The 22,359-nt window shown below is 37.5% G+C and overlaps 3 protein-coding genes across 5 annotated transcripts in view; 2 read left to right on the forward strand and 1 right to left on the reverse strand.

Moving 5' to 3' along the window:
• Positions 1-1,911, forward strand: part of LOC121965584 (neuroplastin-like) — a 30,883-nt gene extending 28,972 nt beyond the window's left edge. For 2 of the 3 annotated variants that reach the window (XM_042515752.1, XM_042515882.1), the window contains exons 7-9: positions 465-486; positions 603-676; positions 769-1,911. In XM_042515752.1, the coding sequence (XP_042371686.1) occupies positions 465-486; positions 603-663 (83 nt within the window). In that variant the 3' untranslated portion in view covers positions 664-676; positions 769-1,911. The remainder of the gene's footprint in view (positions 1-464; positions 487-602; positions 677-768) is intronic. The other variant, XM_042515816.1, reaches the window with a different exon arrangement.
• rec114 (REC114 meiotic recombination protein) lies at positions 1,642-12,506 on the reverse strand. The gene is made up of 6 exons (XM_042515976.1): positions 12,429-12,506; positions 9,145-9,234; positions 4,334-4,417; positions 3,780-3,953; positions 2,562-2,639; positions 1,642-2,320 (listed from the first exon to the last, which is right to left on the reverse strand). Exons 1-6 carry the CDS (start codon positions 12,504-12,506, stop codon positions 2,156-2,158), a joined length of 669 nt encoding a protein of 222 aa, XP_042371910.1. The 3' UTR covers positions 1,642-2,155.
• A 4,529-nt stretch (positions 12,507-17,035) lies between these two features.
• The window catches only part of hcn4 (hyperpolarization activated cyclic nucleotide-gated potassium channel 4), a 74,788-nt gene continuing 69,464 nt past the window's right edge, over positions 17,036-22,359 (forward strand). The window contains exon 1 of the mRNA XM_042515660.1: positions 17,036-17,721. Coding sequence (XP_042371594.1) covers positions 17,036-17,721 — 686 coding nt within the window. The remainder of the gene's footprint in view (positions 17,722-22,359) is intronic.

The following is a 22,359-nucleotide window of genomic DNA, read 5'->3' on the forward strand; positions in this document are numbered from 1 at the left end:
GCAGCTATTAGTCCCCCGAAAACATTATTTTAATGCAAGAAGCAGCTAAATTCTGTGTATGTTTAGCGTACTCATTCTGACTCTGTTTATCAAACACGAGGCTTGTGCATACAAAGCTGTTCAGCAGCTGACTCCCATGTTTGTGATGTCAGCGCTTCCCACTAGTGCACGACTCTGCCACACCAGTCTTCAAGTATTCAAAGCAATCTGTGCTTTCAGCTGCATCATCCCACAATATTTATGTTCACTTAATGATTTGATAACTTATCTCTAGCAGATGCCAGGTTTCTGAACGTCAATTTTCACAGCAAAAAGGCAAATTGTGAAAAATGTCAGCAAAGAAAAGCACATATTATTTGCAGTAAATGTGCTGAAACATACAACACTCATATTTTGCTTTTATGTTTATCTCAAAATTGACTTGTGTTTTCCCCTTTTTCCCCCGTTTTCTTCTCGTGTCAAAGATGATGAACCAGTTGGACCGATGTAAGTAAATTAATAATTTTAAGGCAAAACATATAATTCATACAGAAATACTGGGCACTGTGATTTGAATTGCTATCACCTGTAGGTCATTAAATCCAAGCTTTTTTTTTTCCCAGGAAAACAAATTCAACAAACAACCACAAGGACAAAAACATTCGTCAGAGGAATACAAAATAAGCAATTTACTCAAGTAAGACACTGCTGTAGGGGATGGGGGCTAAATATAGAACTCACTGTGAGGATTATCCATAGTCACGCCTTCTCTTGATTTTCTCTTCACAGATGAGATGGCTAAACTGCATTTTTTGACTACATGAAGGTATCAGAGGTGGATAGAGCTCCAGGCAGTTTTGAAAAAAGCATATCTTGTCTCATTTTATGAGAAACAATATCAGCATAACACTGGCAACAAAAAGAACATAATGGCTGTCTTAAGCATGCCTTATTCAGTCTTACGTGGAGATTTCAGGATGACGAATAATGACTAAAACCACCACAAAGGTGTACACATTTTTAATGTGCTGTTGATGTCTCCTTTATTAATTTTATCATATCCTCAGATGAGGTGATCCCTTTTGTATTACATATCATGTACAATGCATGCAAGGTAATTACGCAATAGGATACTCAGAATAGACATTTTCTGTTGTTATCCCTCGTGTGGCATTTTTTGCATCTTAAATGACCTATGTTTTTTATGGAGTCATCCTATAATGTATATATATATACATGTATATGTATATACAAATATATATACATATATATATATACAGTATATAGTTAGTTTTATTCTTGAAAATTTGTACAGCATATCATGGTCATTTAACTATGTTTGATTTTGTGACAATGCGTCCACTTTTATCAAAACTTTTATTGTGAAGCAAGGGCTTCAATGACTGGCAGTATTTAAATTGAATTGAGAGTGATTATAGAAAATGACTACTGTGTGTTTAACTATCTAAACAAAAATGATAAGTGTATTATTTTTTTTTTCTTTCCAGAGTAACTTAGATGTCTTGTATATGTTGAAGTATGAGTGTTCAAATGATAGGAAATCTGTAAAAAAAAATATTTTTTTTATATTTCCCAATTTCATTGATCAATTTTAATTTTTTTATTTTTTCTTTCTCTCTAACTGTATAGCATGGCTATAATCCTATGCAATATGTATTCTTAAATAGATATATGGAGGGCAGTTTGTTTTACTCAGTGAAGCTTTAATATTGTGGGATCACTTGGAAGCTGGCATAGCAAAATTCACTGCTGTAGCTGCATGACTCCTCTTTCAATACAATGTATCCATGTGTGTCGCGGTGGAAACGGGCCTGCATTAAGGTGGAAACTGAGGGACCAGAGTATATAGCCACGATCAAACATATGAGTGAGACCAATATTTTTTTTCTGAATAAAAAACTAAAAAATGAATCCAGATTTTTATTTTTTATTTTATTTTGCAAGTTCTTCCTTTAACCACCAAAATCCAATGCCATTCAGAGCATGTTCTTTGGGCCACATACCATAAAAACTAATGTGTAACATTTCAAACAACTTTGGCAGCACAGTAAGAAACACTCAACCACCACCACAAGGCACCGCCTACGCAAACCGTATACGAAAAAACACGTTGCACTAACTTAACCTTTCTGCCTTCAGCTATTGTTGAGATTCTTCACTCTGCAAGCAGTTTCCTCAGCTCCCCCTCCATCTTCTCCACAAACGCAGGAAAGCTGGGATCCAGCAGACAAACATGCAGGATGGGCTCCAAGTCCCCTTGTGCCAAAGAACCATGGCAATATACTTGAGGCAGAGTCACAGCTGTCTCTCCTAAGAAGTGCTGAGGAAGGTCCAACAAATACTTAAGTGAAATTAAAAAGAAGAACAAATAATTGAGAAGTTTATGTTGACGTTTAATATGTAAAGAGGTAAATTAACTGAGCACCCTGTGCCTCATGAAAATCGAAGAAAACATAGTGGTCCTTAGTTAAATTTATCACAGATTTACAAAGAACATGTTGCATCGTGGATGTTCAATGCTGTTAGGTGTTAGCGTTTACTTTAAAGTTAACAATCACTACCTGGGTAAGGTGCCTGATGGACAATGATCCTTGGACAACCTCAGACTCAACTCCATCAGCCTTCCCCTGCCAAGTCTGCTGACACACACAAAAGAAAAAAAAAAGATTTGACCAACACAGCATGACTCCACAGGGTTAAGAGGCCAATCAATGGCTTCATTACTAATTGAAACATATCCACCCCTGAAAGCCCTTTCATCTTCACTGTGAACTCCTTCAGTGTGTGTGTTCACTAAAGGTCACATGGCAGAGTCCGTCCCTTTCACTGACCTTCATGTTAAAGCCAGATGGCTGGCTCCAAGTTTTACTCGCAGTCCAATAACTAATTAACCATGTGCTCCAAGTGTTTTAAAGTTTGAGAGGTAAACAAAAGGACAAAACTGAGCAGAATTGTGTGACAGGACGCCAACAATCTCATTCCTGTCGTATGTCGTGTGTAAACCTCAACTGGTTAAATGCTTTCATGGCATGTTATACTGTTGTTGGTTTTAAGCTCTGGGATAAAATGTTTGTTTTCGTAATCAACAATTTGACTGTTTAAGGCAATATTAAGAACTTATTTCTCTAGTGGCTTAGAGAAAAGGCCACTTTGATGCTTGTATTTATAAATTAATTATATTATTGTTCTACATATCTGTCTGTGCGTGTGTGTGTGTGTTTGGGGTGGGACATACTGTATTCTGCACACCGTATATTGTATTGTGATTGGCTACTGATTCATGTACAGTATATTCTCTATTTTAGTCCACCTACTGTAGCTGCAGTCCCATCTCTAAGGACAAGACAGTATTGTAAATAGCACCATCTAGTGAGGATAACATGGCCATTGTTGAAGAGGCCGACCGCAGCACTGTAGCACATTACTGTTGACAAAGCAATCAGTAGAGACTATAAAACTTCAATTACAGCACATTCAATTACACTGATACTTCCTCAAATTTATAAAATACTGTACAATACATGGTGTCATAGGAGATTAGTGTCTGATTTCAACCAAACAAAGGCTATACCAGGAATATAAAAGCAGTAGCTCTTTGATACTGTGCAGCCAAAAGTCAAACTTTTAGCTTCAAATGGCCTTTTGCAGTATGTCATAGACCCGTTATGATATGATTTCTATGGGCCACATATTTGTAAAAAATGTACAAATGTCTGATCTGGACGTTAGTGCTGGTTACAATAAAGACATTATACTGACTAAAGTGTAATTTGGGCAACCTGTGTCACTGGTGCGGAGACCTCAGCAGGGGACTGATTAGGGGGCAATGGGGCGTCATCCTGAGTGGTGACAGGAATGTGCTCCATCAGTTTTTCCACAGCACTTGAACACTCCTTTATTGCCTCTGCCTGGCTACTTCCATCAAACTGCATCCTCATCATGCGGCTTTCTCCCTGCAGAAATCCACAAATATGTTCAATTTGTATTTAAACTGTGACAGTGCACACCTTCTGTGGTTTGCATTTAGCTTTTGTGAAATTGGCATCTCAGTAAGTGTTAAAAGTGGGTTTACAAGGAGACTTCAAAATGTAATGTTCAGGCAACTCATTTCTGATCATTGGATTTTACAAATTATTTGTGTAATAATTTAAGTACAAAGAGGCTGTTTTTCACAGCACCTGATCAAATAATATAAAGATAACCAAGTCCAAACCTTTTAGTTTTCCCTTTCAACAAATGTAATGATCTTGATCTTGCAAGTAAATTAAGGCACTGAAACAGACCTTGAGCAAATACTACTCAGTGTGGGATTGCAATCCATCTTATGACTCACCTTCATAGTAAATCGAAACATCAGGTTATCAGATTTTTGTTGTACTTTGAGAGAATCAGATCCACAGTGCAAAGGGATTGTGTCCTGAGAAAAGAAAAGTGAATTAACATTTTCAGCAGCCAGCTTTATCAATAGACTACTTTAACGAGTGGATAAAATATAAAAAATACATTTTGGGTTTTTTTTAACACTGTAAAATTCTCTTCTTTTGTATAACTCAAAGTAAAAGCAGCTTGATTTTCACATCTCATTCACTCATTAAAATTACAGGATGAGGTTAATTGACAAAATAAAGCTTTGTAGTTTTATCAGTTTTACTGGGGAAAAATAGTTACCTGAAACTGTCTGCAGGGGTCTCTATTTACTCAATAACCTCCGAGCTTAAGCTTTGAGGCCTTGGATGTGCTTTTTCACACAAGGAATCAAACAAGCATATGTATACAAAAGCCCACTGCTGTAATCAGCATTTGTGAAATGTGCTTTACTGATATATTTGTTCTGACCTAAAAATATAAAAAAAGTGGGTATAGCAACATGGTTTCCTTGAAACAATGGCACTGCACCATAGGGGGAGTGCTCTACTATACCACAGCAAATGTATTTAATACCTAATGTTAACAATCCACATTTTTTGAAACTGAAAGCAATATCATGCTTAGTAATTAGTTATAGTAAGCTAACTCAAGCACAAATAAATGCATTGCTTAAAAAAAAAACATCATTGTGGAAATAAACATATAATATGTTATTTGGACAGACTTTTTTTGCGGGGGATATGCTTGTTTTCTTTGGGATATTCAAATGCTATTTTACATACCAATTAGGGAACACACATTATTGGATTTGAATTTTCATTAAAATGCAAAACTTATGAGACCAACTGTACATCTGGCTGTGAATGAAAGGAAAAATTGGAATAATTGTCTGTGGAAATCTTACTAATGTAGATGTTTCCATCGAAGGCACAAAATGGTTTGATGACTATGGAAATTATGTGAATCACGATTAAAAGCCTTCACAGTCACCTGCTCCCAACCCAGCTGATGACCCATGGGAGATTTTAGAGCAGCATATGAGACAGTGCCCTCGACCATCACCACCAAAATATGAAAGGACGGAATTCGTTTTGGAAGAATGGCTTTTAATACCACCAGTTGTGTTCCAAAAATGATGCCGAGGAGTGCTGGATCTGCTCTGGTGGCTCATAGTGGTCAGAAGATTTACAAGGGCACTTCATGTTGGTTTTTCCTTCACATTGCCACCATGTGTTGCATGCTCAGAAAGAATGAATGCCATATACAGAACTGTGCAAAAATCGTTGGCCACCTATTTATTTTAGAAAACTTGTAATGAGGACATAATATATACATTTATTGCTTAGTCTCTTTATGAAGATACAAAGAATATAGAGAACATGTACAATGTTTTAAACCAGCAAAAAAGTCAAAACAAAATGGCTTCTTCTGACTGAAGACAATATTTAGTGTGAAACATGGAATCATACAACCATAACAAAAGGTAGTTCAAACAATCAATATGTAGCTTTGGACATGCCTTGAATGCTACCTGGTGTAAACACACCAGAGGTTGAGTATTGTAAATATCATATTGCCTGCCTAAGAGAGGTCGAGACATGCTGAGTGGAAATGGTGGTCACAGTAAATATTTGCAACTTAAGCCTGATGAGGCTGTTTTACTCTGAAATATTTGCATTTTTAGTACTGTATATTGGTTTTATTTGATTTAAGAGACTACTGAGTGTAAATAAATATGTATGGTCATTATAACTTTGCACAGTACTGTACATATGCATTTTAATTTGTTAGACGATGCCTGTGAAATCAGGAGCACCTGTATTTTAGCACTAGAGCTCCTTAAGAATTGGATCTTAAATCCCATTGATTCTCTCCAATAAAGCAAATTTCAGTTGCACTCCGAGACAATTCCAGAGACTCTTTGAGAACTTATCCTGTAGCCTGGGTAGGCCTGAGCTCTCTGTACTGAAGGTTCCAAAGCTTTCGCTGCACCAATCTTTTATAGACCAGTCTATCATCCTCAGTGAAAGCTCTCTGCAGTCTGACCTGTATCTGTCTAGCTAGGCACCCTGGTGCAGCAAGATAGCTGTGTCACCTGCCAGAGCTCCATTAATGAGACATTAAGTAGGCCCTCAAATTTCTGTTTTCCGCGGGGCAGAGTTAACTTTGTATGTCTAATGACCACAACACATTTTGTAAGCCCCAGATTCATATTCTACTTTTACAGTATGATTTACTAACCTAGACTTTGGTTTAACACTCCTATAGATAAGGGATACCTATTGAAAAAGTTAGCCTAACCCACAGTATTTACCATTATTTATGGTGGTCATTTCTCACGCTGACTGTCTACAGTATTTGCAGTAATAATATGTGCATTTTAAAATGACACAGCAAATGTCAGGTCTATGTTTTATGAGGCATATAAAATAGACAATGAATTAAAGCATGTAAATACACACCCAACCTGACTACCACATGAAATATTTATAGCAAATCTGAACTAAGCCTCATGTGAGTTTTAGCTGTGTGCAAGTCTGAACCTGATACATTTCCAAATAATATTCTTTAACTGATACTAAACCTATCCAAAAAGTACTGAGGGACATTTGGTGTGGCCAACAAAGTCTATCTGGTCAGTGCCATTAGATTAAAGCAGAAATATCAAGCTCTTCAGCATAACTTCCCATGGGATCTGGAAAGCACATTTCTGGTAAAGATTTACAGTACATGCCAGAAAATCTGCTGAGAGAATGCTGCAGTTTTTCTTTAACCATTTTGTGAAAGGTGGAATTGAAAAATTATACTACTACGGCTTCACTGTCTTCACAAAAACATAGAGCTTGTGCCTTGGTAAAAAACAAAGCATTAAAATAAACACAAAAACTACAATGCGATGTGTAAATAGTACATGTCCACTCTTTAAAGAGAATTAGAATAGCAGAGAAGTCTCATCACATCCAGGAATGTCATTTTGGAGCAGCATTACTTATAGATAATAGAATTAGTATTCAGTGTTCCCTCCGTATGAGGGAGGACAACCTGAAGTAACAACTGTGACATACTACAAATTGCCAGTGTCAGACCATGACAATTGCAACTGCAGCCTTAAATGATTTTAAGCAATTTCCCTATGGCCACAATGTATTTTTTTGAATTACAGCGCTCTGGGTACAGGAACACTGCAACACCTATGCAACATTGTGCACTGAAACCTGCCACAGAGTCAAAATGTGAAGCTCTTACGAGCCAGAAGTCTGTATGTGGACATCAAAATGAATTGATATACACCCCAGAGCTGCGACACCAGTTTTAAAAGGATTTTTTTGTTTTCACAAGACTGAAATCTATCTTGATGGAGGTGGAGAACATTTGAATAACCTTTGCTCATGATATTTTGAACCACAAGCTTTTAAATAGATAATCTTTCTGAATACATTTTATATTGGGACCAAAAATAGAGGCATTTTTGCATACTTATTTTTTTCCTAAGGGCAATTCAAACAACTGATATAATTAGCTAAAGAACTAGCCCTCTCACTGTGGTAATAGGGTGCTCCCCTGGTGCAGTTTTTGTAGTGTTGTTGAATGCAGCCTCAGACCTGACTCCTCCCCTAACCACCTCCCCTAATCAGGCCTCATTATATAATGTCCTTGTTGACTAAGTTTATTCTTTTGGCTCCTGTCTCTTTTAGCTCCTGCTGCAACAGGTATGTGGTTAAACAAACAGTCAGGTCTTGAACACTGCGCACTTAGTTGCCTTTTGTTTGAAACAGCTCTGATCTTATCTATTGCTGTGGATGATTCCTGTGGTAACCCTGTTGTCCTGCCTACCTCAGTGATTCTGTGTCAACGTCTCATACCAGAGGTTGTGGGAAAAGTCCTAAAAAACATTCTGATGCATAGTTAGTCCTGTTCATTTTGGTTAGGTTAGGTTAACCTGCTACTGTTTTGTCCCTGTGTAATCCCGCAACACTGTTTTGCCCTTTATTTGGATTTTGACTTTTGGTTAGCCTCATAGTTTGTGGTACTTTTTTTGCCGTTATCATTAATGCAACTGGGTTGTTTATTTCTTTAATTATTTTGTATTTTTCTTTCAGTAAAGCAGAGTGCCATCTTGTTGGGAGGCTGAGCTCTCTTCACTAGAGCACCGGGACACAACTGTAGATTGCACCATTTTTGCTGTGAGGATTGCTGTGTAGCAGCTGGGGTGGGTAGGTGGCAGCATCCCAGTGCACTATTAAGTTAGTCTGCCTCTCCACAATTGCCCTCATCTCACTCTGTTTTGTTTAGTTTAGCCTACGTTGGACTGCATTTTAGTCAATATGTGATTTTACATTTTTCTATTCAGGCCTTTTTAGATAATTGTAATAAAGCACTATTTCAATTCCCCTTATTGGTATTTCTTTAGGCTATTTTTTCCCCTTTTCTCCCCAGCAGCTTTAGTCCCTTCCCATGTGCTTGTTTTTATTAAGTCAATAAAACATTTGGTTTATTTATCAATGTTTGTCCTATTTTCAACACAATTTATGGTTACTGACAAAGTATTTCCTGAGGTTTAATTCCCCAGGTGGCATTGTTGATCCTCTTCATTCTTCCCCCTTATTGCCCTCTCCACATCACCATCAACTAGGACACTCACAAGGCTGGATCTAAACAGTGTGTCAGAACCTGGAAAATTATGCTTACCTTCATATGTTGTGTGCATATCATGAGGGACAATGCATGGAAAACAAAACAGAACACAAACGGTGAGTTTCGCTACAGTCATCTTACCAAGCTTTCCTGTCCTTGCATTACCAGCAAGTATCCAGATTCCACAATTGTGAGGAAAATTTCAGGTTTGTTGCCCTTTGCCTCAAATACCTGAGGAAGAGAAGATAATATTAGGTAGTTCAGTTATGGTGAGTAATTAGTCCTTGATGAACTCATGGATCTAGCTAATCTAAATCTATATCTAATATCGATCTAATTGTAGAAGGTATGTGGTTAAAAGGATGTGGATTTTCTTTCTAATTGAGGTAACTGAGACAGCACATAAGCATTTATACAAAAAGTTCTAACTGTTCTATTAGATAATGAGTGTCTAGAATAATTATTATAAATTCAGTCAAACCTCTAAACATTTGTAAATTTTCTTGAATTGTATTGCTTCCTAAAATGTTGTGGCATCATATGGCTGGAGTGTAAATGCAACCAAAGTTATTTTGAAGAAATACTTTGAAATGTACAACTTTTATTGCAGCTCTGTTTTCAGATGTTATACACTACACTGTATAATGTGGATAGGTTAGGTTTTAGCTTCACAGCCATCCATCCTTGTTTTCACACTAAACAGCTCCAGCTTGCCCTCTAGAGTCAGATGCAGTTAATGAAAGACAAAACCAAAAAATTTGTGCAGCACAACAGCATCCCCGGAATTCTGTATTCCCAGCTCACTGCTGAAAACCTAACACATGTAGATGGCAAGTTGAAGATCAATAATATGAGGGGAAAAAACTGTTAGAACAATTAAAACTGGGACATCTGATGTGACTGTCATTGGCAGACAATACAGACTTCCACAAGTCTGTAGAATTTTTTTTTATAACTATGTAACTGAAAACTTCGGCTAGTCACATTGAGTGTTTTCACACCTTACCTGTTTAACTTGGTTAAAATTAACTTGGGTGTACTTGCTTGGTTGAAACAGTGATTTGGACTCGGGTGCAGTTTGTTGGTGATGTTAAAGCCAGTAACCACTGGGTTTTATGATGGAAGATGTGATTTTAGCATGATTTCAAAAGGCCAACTACTGATAGACTGACCAAGGGCCATGTAGCTATATACCAGAAACCTATATTTACAAATCATCTGGTAACCATGGTAACACAAACACGTCATTATGGTTATTTCACTGATTAATAGGTCAAAAGCTGTTAAATCTGCTGTGCTTGTATGCAACTCCATGTACTTGTCAGTTCATTAAGTCCATTAAAAAGTGACTGTAACCTCACAGTAATAAGCCTTGAATCATTAATGAAAAAGACCTTTGCGCCCCGTGTCTACCCCTTTAGTCATTCATAACATGCGGTTGATTTGAAGTCTAGTACTAATGCATATAATCAGCTATTTCTTTGTGGGCTCTTTATGATGCCAAACAACATAAGCATGCATTTCAGAAGCTGCATAACTTTATTGGAATTTGATTTCCCTATATCCCCATGTGGGTCGTAATGATACAGGATGACAATTGCTAAAACTGTTAAACTTGTTGGTGTGTATAACTTCATGTTAGCTCTTTTTGATCTGTAAGATTTCAGTGTGAACAGGAACCAAAATAAGTGTGAAAGCATCCTGAGACTATGGTCATATATTTAGGACAAATTTGTTTATTGTGACATTTTATTTATCTGTTCATCTAAAAATAGGTTAGCATAAACACTTTTATCTATAGTGATATGAAATAAGTGAGTTTTACTTGAAATGTAAAATTTTGTGTTTTATGTTTATTCATTTAGCACTACAACAGGCCTTTTCATCAGACATTTTGACATTTGGCAGGAAAAGCATTTGTAAATTATAAAATTTATAATGATGTAGAATTTCATTTAATTGGTTTGGAGTTTCAGCATTTTGCCTATACTGTTACTGTTTCACTGTCACTTCTTACCAGGACACATGAATATAACAGTGCCATTGTTAATATTATTAGTAACACACTTGCTTTTTCTACTTTGTCAAACTTTGTTGTGTAAAAGCTGTCACTGATACTATCCCTTTTACAGTATTTTGATTACAAAAGATATTGCGCTAATGACATTACAGCTACTGCTGTATTTACAATCCATTTCTGGAGATGTGTTTTTGTGTCTTGAAATGCATGAGTTTTTTTGTTTTCGTATCAACCGCCATGTGAGTACCAAAACTGAATTTAAAACAGGGCTGGGAGTCACTGCAGAAGTGCTTCAAACAAAGGTCTTATCAGTCAACATGAATTCTCTCCAACAAAAAGTGGAAATGCTTTAAATCCTTTTTTTCACAACTTCCCAGATGACAGCTGTATGCAGTGCAAGCTGCTGTTCTCATTTTCATTTTATTTAACCCAGTAACTTAAAGTATTAACTGTTGCTTAAGCTAAATAAACATTCAGGTCAATAATTTGAGCTGGGGGAGATTGTTCTTATTCAAACTTTAACTTTAAAAAAAAGCTACACATCCAAATGGCAACATCCTTAAACTTACCTTTGCTCACTTAACATCTGTAATGAACTAGAGATCATTTGGGGTAGCAAACCCAGTGTATAATAATTAGAGGCTTCTTTTACATTGAATTAGCCTGACTCTGGTTGAACAAGGAATGTATTTATTTCTATTTATAGTATTTATTTCTAAATAAACTTTAGTGGGCTTTACCATGATGTCATTCACATCCTGCTTTGGGAACTACAAATCAATAAAATATAAAATGCATCATTATATATAGTTAGTTATATCATTACATATAGTTAGTTAAATGTTGTGACGTTATGATGAAATTACAAAACAACAATAAACAACAAACATAGCTCTGTGTCTGTGTAATCGACGTATTTAACACATGTTAGCCGTATTCCATTTAGGGTAAGTTCCGGTATTGTGCATGCTGGCTCACTGGGCTAGCTTACTGGCACACTAAATGGAACAGAGCCACCGCCAGTGTTATCAGTATCACCTGTGGATTTCCGACTATGACAAGTCAAAGTGCTGTGGAAAAGCTCCATGAGGGGCCACATGAGAGGCTCACCAACTGGGGCGTGTGTCCTAGCAAGAGGAAGGTTCAAAGTAAAGGTAAAACTCTATTTAGTTAACAATAATATGAGGCAAATTTGAATTCATAAGTGTGAACAAAGTAACTTTTAATCAGTAAATACCCAGAAACTGACAATATATGGTCACCTGGGACTAGGGGAAGCTAGTGTCAGTCCTGTGTGTCAGACTCTTCAGCAAGACGCTAACATTAGCTCCGGTAAATTGGCTAATCTTAGCTAGCTAACGCTAACATACCGCAGTTCAATAGCTTTTCGTTAAGTGTCAGTTACCTTCCAGGGCGTTTTCCCTGCAGGGCCTGGAAACAAACGTCCATAGCGTTTTAACCTCCATGCCCGACTTGTGGCCATTTCCAGTATACAACTTCTTTGACGATATTTTTCGGGCTAATGCAACACCTAACCTTACTAACAACACCTAACACTTAACAATTAGCATGAGTAGGTGAGGGTGGCTGCACGCGGCGTGAGCGCACGCCTGTGTGACGTTTGAAAAAAAAAAATCCAGCAATAGATTGTAGGACAAACAGACTTGGAGATATACTGCATAACTGTGCTGTTTAGTTAAATTTACAGGGCTAAAGATAAAAGATGAAAACACAGTTGACATGAAGGTAGTCTATAGAATAGTTCAAGGACTGCTGGAATACATGCTGTATTTATAATACAGTATGAAGCCCTGTTCTTTTGTTTTTACACAGAAATATTTGTTAAAATACACATACATGCACATTATGAATATACTTTTGTACAGTGTTTACAACATATATTAAGCTTTTCACAGAATACTCAAGGTTTTACCCTTAGAGATCTGTTATTATGATACAAGTAACAAATATTTGATCTATGTCGTTTTTTTCTGAGGAAAGTCTTTATCCATAAGAAAAACATTTTTGGCTCATGACCCTCTTTCCATCTTTTCTTGGTTGGTTTCGCATCAGCACTTCCCCCTCTTGTGCTTTAAAGTAACAACAACAACAACAACAACAACAAAAAGCAGCAGAATTTTAGACTTTTACCAAAGCTTATTTGGTGAAACCCATTGAAATGATATAAATATAAATTATTTTTGTTTGCTTGCTTTTGTTTCTTTTTTTATTTTAACTGTTTTATTTTTGTGTAGAATGTCAATTATCTGTGCTTTCATGTATGTTTGTGTTCTTGTTTATCTGGCATATTTTGTACATATTTTTGTTAAATAAAGCTGTTAAAAAGTAAATAAAACAAACCAAAAACACAGTAGCCTAAGATATGTAGCCAGTGGTAGGACACTTTGGTATTGCAGTTTTTTTTTTTTAAACATCACTTACTACTTACTAACTTACTTACTTACTAATTACTAAGAAATTGATGGCCCACATTAGAGATTTTTAAATTTTATTTATTTATTTATTTTTTTATTAACTTTCTACAGGATCACACTGGACCAAAAGTGTGACAAATTGGCACATCTCCCAACATGTGACCTAAACAGTGGTGGAATGTAGAGTAGTACATTTGCCTACTTAACTACAAATATGAGGTACTTCTTTACTTGTTTAGCATTGCTTTTGATTCAACATGTTTGAAACATAAGGATGCTCATATGTACAGTAATGCATCTAACACATTGTACATATCTTTCATAAATTTAACAATCATTTTTATATGATTATATCATTCATGGCGATAAATATGAGGGGAAAAGAAGGTGAGTGTGAGCGACCATCTCATGTGACAATGCTACATTTTACTTCTGTGACTGGGAGCCTATATTACTTTTATTTTAATTCTAACATTGCTAATGATGTAATATTTCTCACTGGGGTTGCCATCGTTTAGCCTTTATAACGAGCATAACACAACAAGGTAAAAACACATGGGGCAAAAATAATTAAGATAACAACAAGAATAATAATCTTAATAGCGCACTTTTAAAGATTCATATCACAAAGAGCTTTAAGAAGGTAGCAAATCAAGCTTTTAAAAGAAGACAGATAAAACAATAAAGAAAAAAAACCTATTTGGTGCATAAAAACCAGTGCAGTGAGGATGTGCTTTTAGAAGTCCGTCATCTGAACGTTGTAGTTTGATCACAGCAGACCCACGTCAATAACTTCAGCTGTCACATGATTACAGAGCTGAGAAGTGCAGTCGGATTCTCTAAACACCATGGTCATCTTTTCCTAAATCCTGACATAATAGTACTGAATTAACTTTTATCATATCACAATAGCTGCTTTATTTAACATCAATATAACTGCATTTTATTTGGCAGTTTAGTAATTCAGCAGTTAACAGTATTTTCCAAAAATATTGCCCAGCCCCAGTACAAATATGATTACATGCAATTAGAAGCACACAAGTCAAAGGGAAACATAACATAAACAGACAACAAATTTATTGTTACGTATCACCTTCCATATGCATAGCCGTCTTACTTTTTATGTTATTGTTTTTTACACTTATGGTAGTTTATTTCAATTATATTAACCATGGTTGTAATTGTCTGATTTTATTTCATTACATTCCTGAAATGTTTTTGTTTGTGGTTCAACTAAAGCACTGTGTAACTTTGTTATAAAAAGTGCTCTAAAAACATTATTATTATTATTATTATTATTATTATTATACCTGCAATGAGCTAATATCAGCAGATATATCAACCTGGATAATTTATTAGTGCAGCTCTATTAGATGTTTGCCATGCCTCGCTCAAAGCAGTTTGCTAGTAAACCAGTCTGACCCCCCCTCCCCATATGTTTCCCCCCCAGATCCAGCTGTTAACATGACAAACGAGAGGCACAGCACAGGTAGGACAATGGGCAGAATTTCACAACAAATTGTAAAATCCAATGTGATGATCCAATGTAAAAAAAACCTAATAATCTTATTGGATAATTCAAAAGTCAGGTATTTGAATTATTTGAAGTATCAAGTGTTTGATAATTGCTATGGTCTTAATCAAATGCATGTCCACCTTCTATCAGGGTTTCACTTTGACAGTTTCACATTGATTCGCCTGACTGAAACTGGGCTTTTGAGGTTGATACCAAGAGTTTTTTAAAATCCATTAACATCATGTAGAACTTATACTGAGTAGGACATTAAACAGATAAAAAAAACTTGTTGGTGCTTGCTGATAGACTAACTTTGACAGTAACAGCTGTTTCTAAACTGGTGTTTCTGCATTTCTTTTTCTATTCATTTCTGCATTAAGTTGAAATCAGCCAGGCTCAACTTGACTTTGCCTGGTTCAAGTTTCTTAAAGCCAGCTTGGTGTAATCCTTGTTGACAAGATACCTAAACAAATCATCCTAAAGGGACTTGCTGTGGTTAAAATGTCTTTAAACTTTGTTTTGCAACCCCACAGTTTTTTTTCTTTTGTTTACCCCGCTTTCTCCCTTGAAATTGCAGCTAATAAGTCAGTTGCTTAGCAAACCTCTGTAAAGAAGGTACTTAGAATATATGTATTAATTGAAATCAAACTCTAACTGGGTGCAACGTGTGATTTTTGGCTTGGGATCAATTCAGTTATTTTTTTAAATTGTCAGCCAAAATGACATTATGCAAAGATACGCCCCTGCTTAGGGCACTGTGAATGAAAGTCATTGACAAAAGAATTCAGGCCTGTCAGGTGGTACCTGATGCTGCTTTCTTTCTCACATAGGGACGTAAATGTTTGTTACACATATTACAGAATTGTATAAAATTTAGGCTTGAGATTAGATGACCTGCAGGAATGACCAGAAAACATAGACTAAATATTTGCATATGGAGTTTACTCATGCCACCATAACTCTTAATTTTTATTTTTCTAAAGACAATAGGCTATTCATTTATTTTTATTTGTCATCAGCCTAGACCAAAAGAAACGATTTACAAATTCGAAAATGTATTCATTTCACAATTGTGGCACCATCTGTAAGAGCTGTATATTGGGAACCCTTAATCCATAATTGCACAAATAAAATCAAATTAAAACTGTAGACCACTTATTTATATTTATTGCCATTGAAAGGTCACGCTTACCAACAGCTGTTTAAAGGAGCCTGTTTGAAAAAACACCTTTTGACATAATATAGACAAGCCTCTTCCAGGCTTCACCCAGCATTAGTGTGCGCAAATTACGCAGCGGATCAGAGTGATAATAGGAATCGCAGACGGGCTACCTGGTTTTTCTCAAGTGAAGCCCACAGCTGGGCTGAACAATGGGTTTGCACTGGCTACCTGTAGCCCTAACTTAAGAAAGCAGGGGAGCGTTTTAAGAATGGGAAGAGCATTCCCCTTTAAACAAGGTGGGCTGAGCTTATTTGCAGTTCTCGCTCCTATGGCAACCCAATAGATCAGCATCATGAATATTCACAATTCGCCAAAACGCACAATGACTATGGATCAGTGATGTCAGCGGTCCCTGGAATGCTCTACTTGCAATGATTGTGTCGCGTTGTTTGATGGCAGCTGGCAAGACATCTGGTGAAAAGAGCATCCTTCGTCGTGCATGACCTTTCCCTCGTCTCCGTATCACCGTCCGTCGGCACGTCCCTCACATGTCACGCTAAGGTGACTTCCAAGCAGTTTTTTCCACTTTTGCGCACAATGTCGGAACGGCACAAGATGTACATCGGGGACGCAGTGGCCAAGCGGACCGCCCAGGCTGTGCGTGAGGACATATGCAAACTGTCAGGTAGTCTAATTATGAGAAAGAGTATCGCTCATCTGTTTCAGTGGAGCCACGGCGGTCCATGTCATGTGTAGCGGGCTTTCAGGGATTCAGATTAGCTCCAGACTGATCGCTCTCACAAACAGATAGGGAGCGAGAGGCTGGTGGCAATAATCGTTACTATACAGCCTAACAATCTGTATTTATTTGATTTTCTCCACCAAGTCTCAATGTCATAATGGACAGGTTGCACTCCTCCATGCGTAAAAGGCTCTACAGTTTGCCACAGCACATTGGACAGAAAGCGTCTATAATGGGCGAAGGAGAAGACGCAGACAAGGACACCCGGAGGAAGAGTCTTAGGATGAAGCCTCTACCGTCACCGTCGCCGACCTCTGGGGGAAGCTGCAAAGGCATCGGGGAGAGCAAAAGTGGGGAGTCTGTGATCATGGAGACTGACATTGGTAGACCGATGAAGACCAGCTCAAATGGAGATTGCAGGAGATTTCGAGGCAGCCTCTCATCCATCACAAGTCGCCATGTGCACGACTCTGACTCGGCGGAGGAGAGGCGCCTCATCACCGAGGGGGATGTCACCCCGAGCGAGGAGAGCCCCCCCGGAGCTATCGGTGATGGGCCGCCGGATCAAGACGCGCAAGGGGCCAGCGGTGGCGGCGGTACCCAGAAAGACTCCCCAGACCAGCAGTCAGGGTTTATAAAGTTGGACGGCATTGATCAAATTCTGCCGGACGACGAGAGACTATATCAAGCTGGGTTCATACACAGACAGTTTGGAGCAATGCTACAACCAGGGGTCAACAAGTTCTCCCTGAGGATGTTTGGAAGTGAGAAGGCGGTTGAACGGGAGCAAGAGCGGGTTAAATCCGCCGGATTTTGGATAATTCACCCGTACAGTGATTTCAGGTAAATTTAGACACCTTGCACTTGTGCTCCCCAAACAACAAAAGGGTTTAGAATGAAGCGTCACGTTAACGTCGATGCTTGTCACAGGTCCAGATGTTTTTCTTCAACGTGTTTATCATTTATAAGGACATCCACCAGCTCAACAGCAGCCCATTCATTGTTTCATCAGCTTCACAACACCTTCATCAATTATATTACACAGCCACTTTGAAAGATGACATTTACGAAAAAACCCTAATTGTAATTATTGTCTTTACTGCTTAATAAAAAATATTTAATTGATTAATAAGGCATTTTTCTGAGCCATAACACAGGACAATAATTAAAATCACTACTTTTAGTACACGTTATTCAGGAGTCATGTAGTGCTGTGTTACAGAAAAACACACAGATAACACAACCTTTGGTAATTAGGCCAATTTACCTATCTTGTGCAAATGATATCCAAACAGATGCATAATTAAAACCCTTTAGTGGTTTCTTCTTTATTTGAGAAAACTTGTGCTCAGGGCACATCATTCATCATTGGTTGGGGTTAGTGATGAGGCCTTCACTTGGCGTTGTCTTCAGAGGCTTAAATATTGATTTTCTTGTTCTTCTTTTATACATGGTAATTTGAAACATGCCATGGTTAAGTGATTTTATTTAAATTAGTTCTGATCAGTAGTTATAGAGCAGTTTTGAAAGGATCAACACACTGTGTGTCTGCATCTGACGGTGTTGCAAACTACAGCTACAAAACTGAAAAGAGAAAGTCCATGAGCACTCTTTTGTTGGCCTACAGATTCCTCTTGGTTGCTAGTGCCCTTGAGTTTGTTATTGGCCACATATATCTGATTTATGGCTACATGGAGGCTCTTTAGCGCTTAGCAAGATGATATTTAAGGTCCTTTGGTTTTGCTTTTAGTTTTTTTGTATGGTTGTCATACAATCAGTTGGTGAAATTAATAATTTTACTTATATCACTGTATGTATATTTACTTTTTTTTTTTTAACCATTTCACACTCGCAATTTCTAAGAAGTGCCAGTAAACTGTTAGTCTACATTTGTTATTTATTGCCCAAACAGCAAGACTGATACTTGAACTTCATACTGTACACAGTATACATGCTATAGTGCACACATGTATGATCTTGATATTATTAGATGGCCCTCATACTATGATAGCCTTTCAAAAGTGCTGACATAATTTAATATCTCAAACAAAAAATTATGTGTATATATAGTATGAATGATACAATCTGTTAAGTAGTGTGTGTGTATATATATATATATATATATATAAATATGATCACTTAATAGATTTTATCAGTAGTTAGTGAACCTTTTTATTAACCACATTTCCTGTTTTTAAATAAATTGGATAAAATGGTTTCATTACAAGCTATTTCAGTCTTGAGTCTTGGCATTTAGTTTAGATATTCTCAATAGATCCGTGTTGCTGTAAAGTCATATGAAGCAAAATCGTCTCCGATACGCACGCTGTATTTCTCCTTGTCTGTGACATTGAATGTTGTCTCGCCTGCCTGGTGTTTGATTGGCTATGATGGTGTAATGGCATTTGATATAGAAACGTGTGTGAAAAGTGTGTTTTTCTACCTCAAGAACAAGATGTCTGACTTTGTGAGTTGTAGTGTGAATTGCTCACTGGCTTGGGGTGTCAGTGGAAAAAGGCTAAATAAGACTCTTCCTAGAATAGAAAACAGACACATGTATCTGGCTGTTTATCCTCAGAGAAAGGGCAACGCTGTGGTGGTTAACATTGCTACATGTTTTCTGTTGAATTAAGACTGACTCATTCGTCAGCTGTCTTTGGCTGTCATGAGAAGCATTTTTTTTAGCTGAACTGCGCGTATGTGGGTGAGTGAGAGGTAGGCAGAAAAATAGAGGAGAGATATACATATACATATACATATACACGTATATGTAAAAAACATTTTTTTAACATTACAACATTCAGCCAGCGTACAAAAAGACGCAGCTGATCAACTCTGTCGTCCAGTGTGCATAATCTGTGATCGATTTATTCTGTATAAAGAAATTTGTGTTGCCACATAGAATTTTGCGAGTGTCTTCTCAGGCAAAACCTGTAAACAAGTGCAAGCCTGTCGCAGGCATCCCAAGCATAATGTTGTTCGGAAACTGTATGCAGACGAACACTAAACTGATTAGCAATTTCTATTTCCAAAACCCACAAACAGTTTAGACAGGTCATCATCAGGAAGTGAGACATGTATTAGACAGTTTGCCATTTTTGTTATGCTCCTCCCAGCTGGTTGTGTTTCCTCTAACCCCCTCTGCTCTCTTACTCACTGTGTTAAATGTCACGAGGAAGGGTGATTTGGGGCTCGGGGAGACTGTCCTCATACTGAAAGGTCAGAGATTTGGCGCCAGTCAACAGTTTTGAAGTGTCTTTGAGCAAGATGCTGAAACAGGAGCTCCACACTGCACTGAGTGAAAAAAAAAATGGATGGTGTGACTCTGTCAGTGAGATGTACCAAAATAAAAAGATAAATGGAAATGCGCAGAGAGAGAAGTGCTCTAAAAATGAGGTTAGCCACCCACTTGTTCAAGGTCTGAGGGTGGATACTGTATATTACCATAATTAAACATTTTGCCAATTTGAGAGCAGTTGGCTTGTGGTCCAATCACTCAACACTATGATTACGTAATCACTCAACACTACAATTAAAACCACAGATGTGGCACTCATCAGGAGAGAAAAAGTAGTGAGCCAGTGCTTTGGCTAACTCTGTATGGGAAAAGATTTTTATGCTTTTTTCTGTGACTAACAAAAAAACGATAACAAATTCCTTAATTCACAAATAGATTAAAGGATAATAGACCATAACCGAAGGAAATCAACATCTATTATACCTTTAAATCAGTTTTAAATAATGGTTGAAACTCATCTCAATGTGAGAAAAATAGCACACCATGTCAGTGAGTTAACAGAGCGTGCTGAGATGAGTTACAGCTAGTATTTTGTTTTTAATGAACTGAAGGAGTAAAAATGTGATATTTGGGATGGAAATCAGGATCAGAGGCAGGACAAGATGACTGTAATTAAAGTACACAAGGAGATGAGGGGGACCTTTTAATTGGCCCAGAGAAGAGAAGGGTCTCTGTGACTAAAAAGTTTTATTCCCATGTCTGCATCAAAGCTTTGGCACTATAAGCTCAAATTAGAGTGTCACAAGGAATCACATAGTCATCACTGCACCCAGAATTCAGCAAAATCTCCTCTTGTCAAGTATTGTATAACGCTAAGAAGCAAAGGAGGAGCAATATCTTGCGAGGGAGAAAGACGGATTAAAAATGGCATCATAATCCAATCTACAGCCTCATTTTCCAGATCCAAAGCTGAACAGCCTCCTTCGATTCGGAACAAGCATCTCGCAGCGAGCAGATGTGGTCAGTTAACCAGAGAGTGACATCTTCAACCCGAGGGGGAAAAAAAGAGTCCCGACAAAATTACTGATTTATATGGAGTCTTTTAAATAAGGGTGGTTATTACTGTCCTTAAACACATACGCTGAGCATGAAATATCTGCAGGGGTTTGAAAGGATTGTTGAGCGATTGGTGCTGAGATTACTGCCCCTTCTGCCTTGCTCCTAAATGCATGCTTCTGTTGGATATCTGCTCTGCTCTGCTAGCATACTTGTCCCTGTCATGAGAATGTAACTTTACGTTTGTTATTTAAAAGCTGCTGTACCATAAACCGTGCACCATAAATCGATGCCACATGACCTTGGCCATGAATAGAGACTGATAAAAGTCATATAATACTTATTGCCCCTTCTGAGGATAATGGAATATTTCAGTGCTTGATTGACAAAATGATAACCTTCTCACACAATGCATCCTTTATCTGAGCATGGTGAAAGCCAGGTGATGATTTTCCTTTTTTAACTGTTTGCATAGAGCACATTGAGTGGATTCTATCAATACAGAAGCATTGTGCAGAGTTCTAGACGCAATATTAGAATGCAGCCCTCTGATCGTCAAGTGCCTTTTAATTATCTTGTGATTCAGAGCCCAAAGGACACATCTGTTGGAAAGTCTTCCACATTTCCCCGGAGAGATAGAAAAGAAGGTGTCGCACATTAAAACTTTATTTTGCACTGAAGGCTCTATTAATCCCCCATTTTTTCCTTTTAGAACCATGTTGCCAACACTATCAGAGAGGGGGTCGGCTGTCCTGCAGTTTCTGTCAATCAGTTAAATCCCTTTGCAACAGTCAGGCGAATCCTTCCATCCCCTCTGCAAAGTCCACTTTTTCAACAGCCTTTTATTCCTCCCGCACATCCAGTTCTGTTTCCCAGAAGACACTTACCTAGACAGTGGCAAAAATAAATCCTCTGAAAAGACATTTTACAATTTTTGCTTCTGTTATTTTTTTTCCAGAGAATACATTAAAGAAAAGTAGAGCAGATGTAGTCACCTAGTGCACATTAAGGCTGCAATATAGTTAAAGGGAAGTAACTTTTAGGCAAAGTGTTGACTAAATGAAAATATGCGCTGGTACTAAAAGCATTCATTTTACCTATTAATTTAACCAGTTTAATGTTTCTCTTGCTGCAGTGAGCATTTTTTATATCCTTTATTAGCCTGAATAGAAAAATGTTATTTATTT

This window comes from Plectropomus leopardus, chromosome 1, assembly GCF_008729295.1.
Source record: "Plectropomus leopardus isolate mb chromosome 1, YSFRI_Pleo_2.0, whole genome shotgun sequence".
Taxonomy (NCBI): Eukaryota; Metazoa; Chordata; class Actinopteri; order Perciformes; family Serranidae; genus Plectropomus; species Plectropomus leopardus.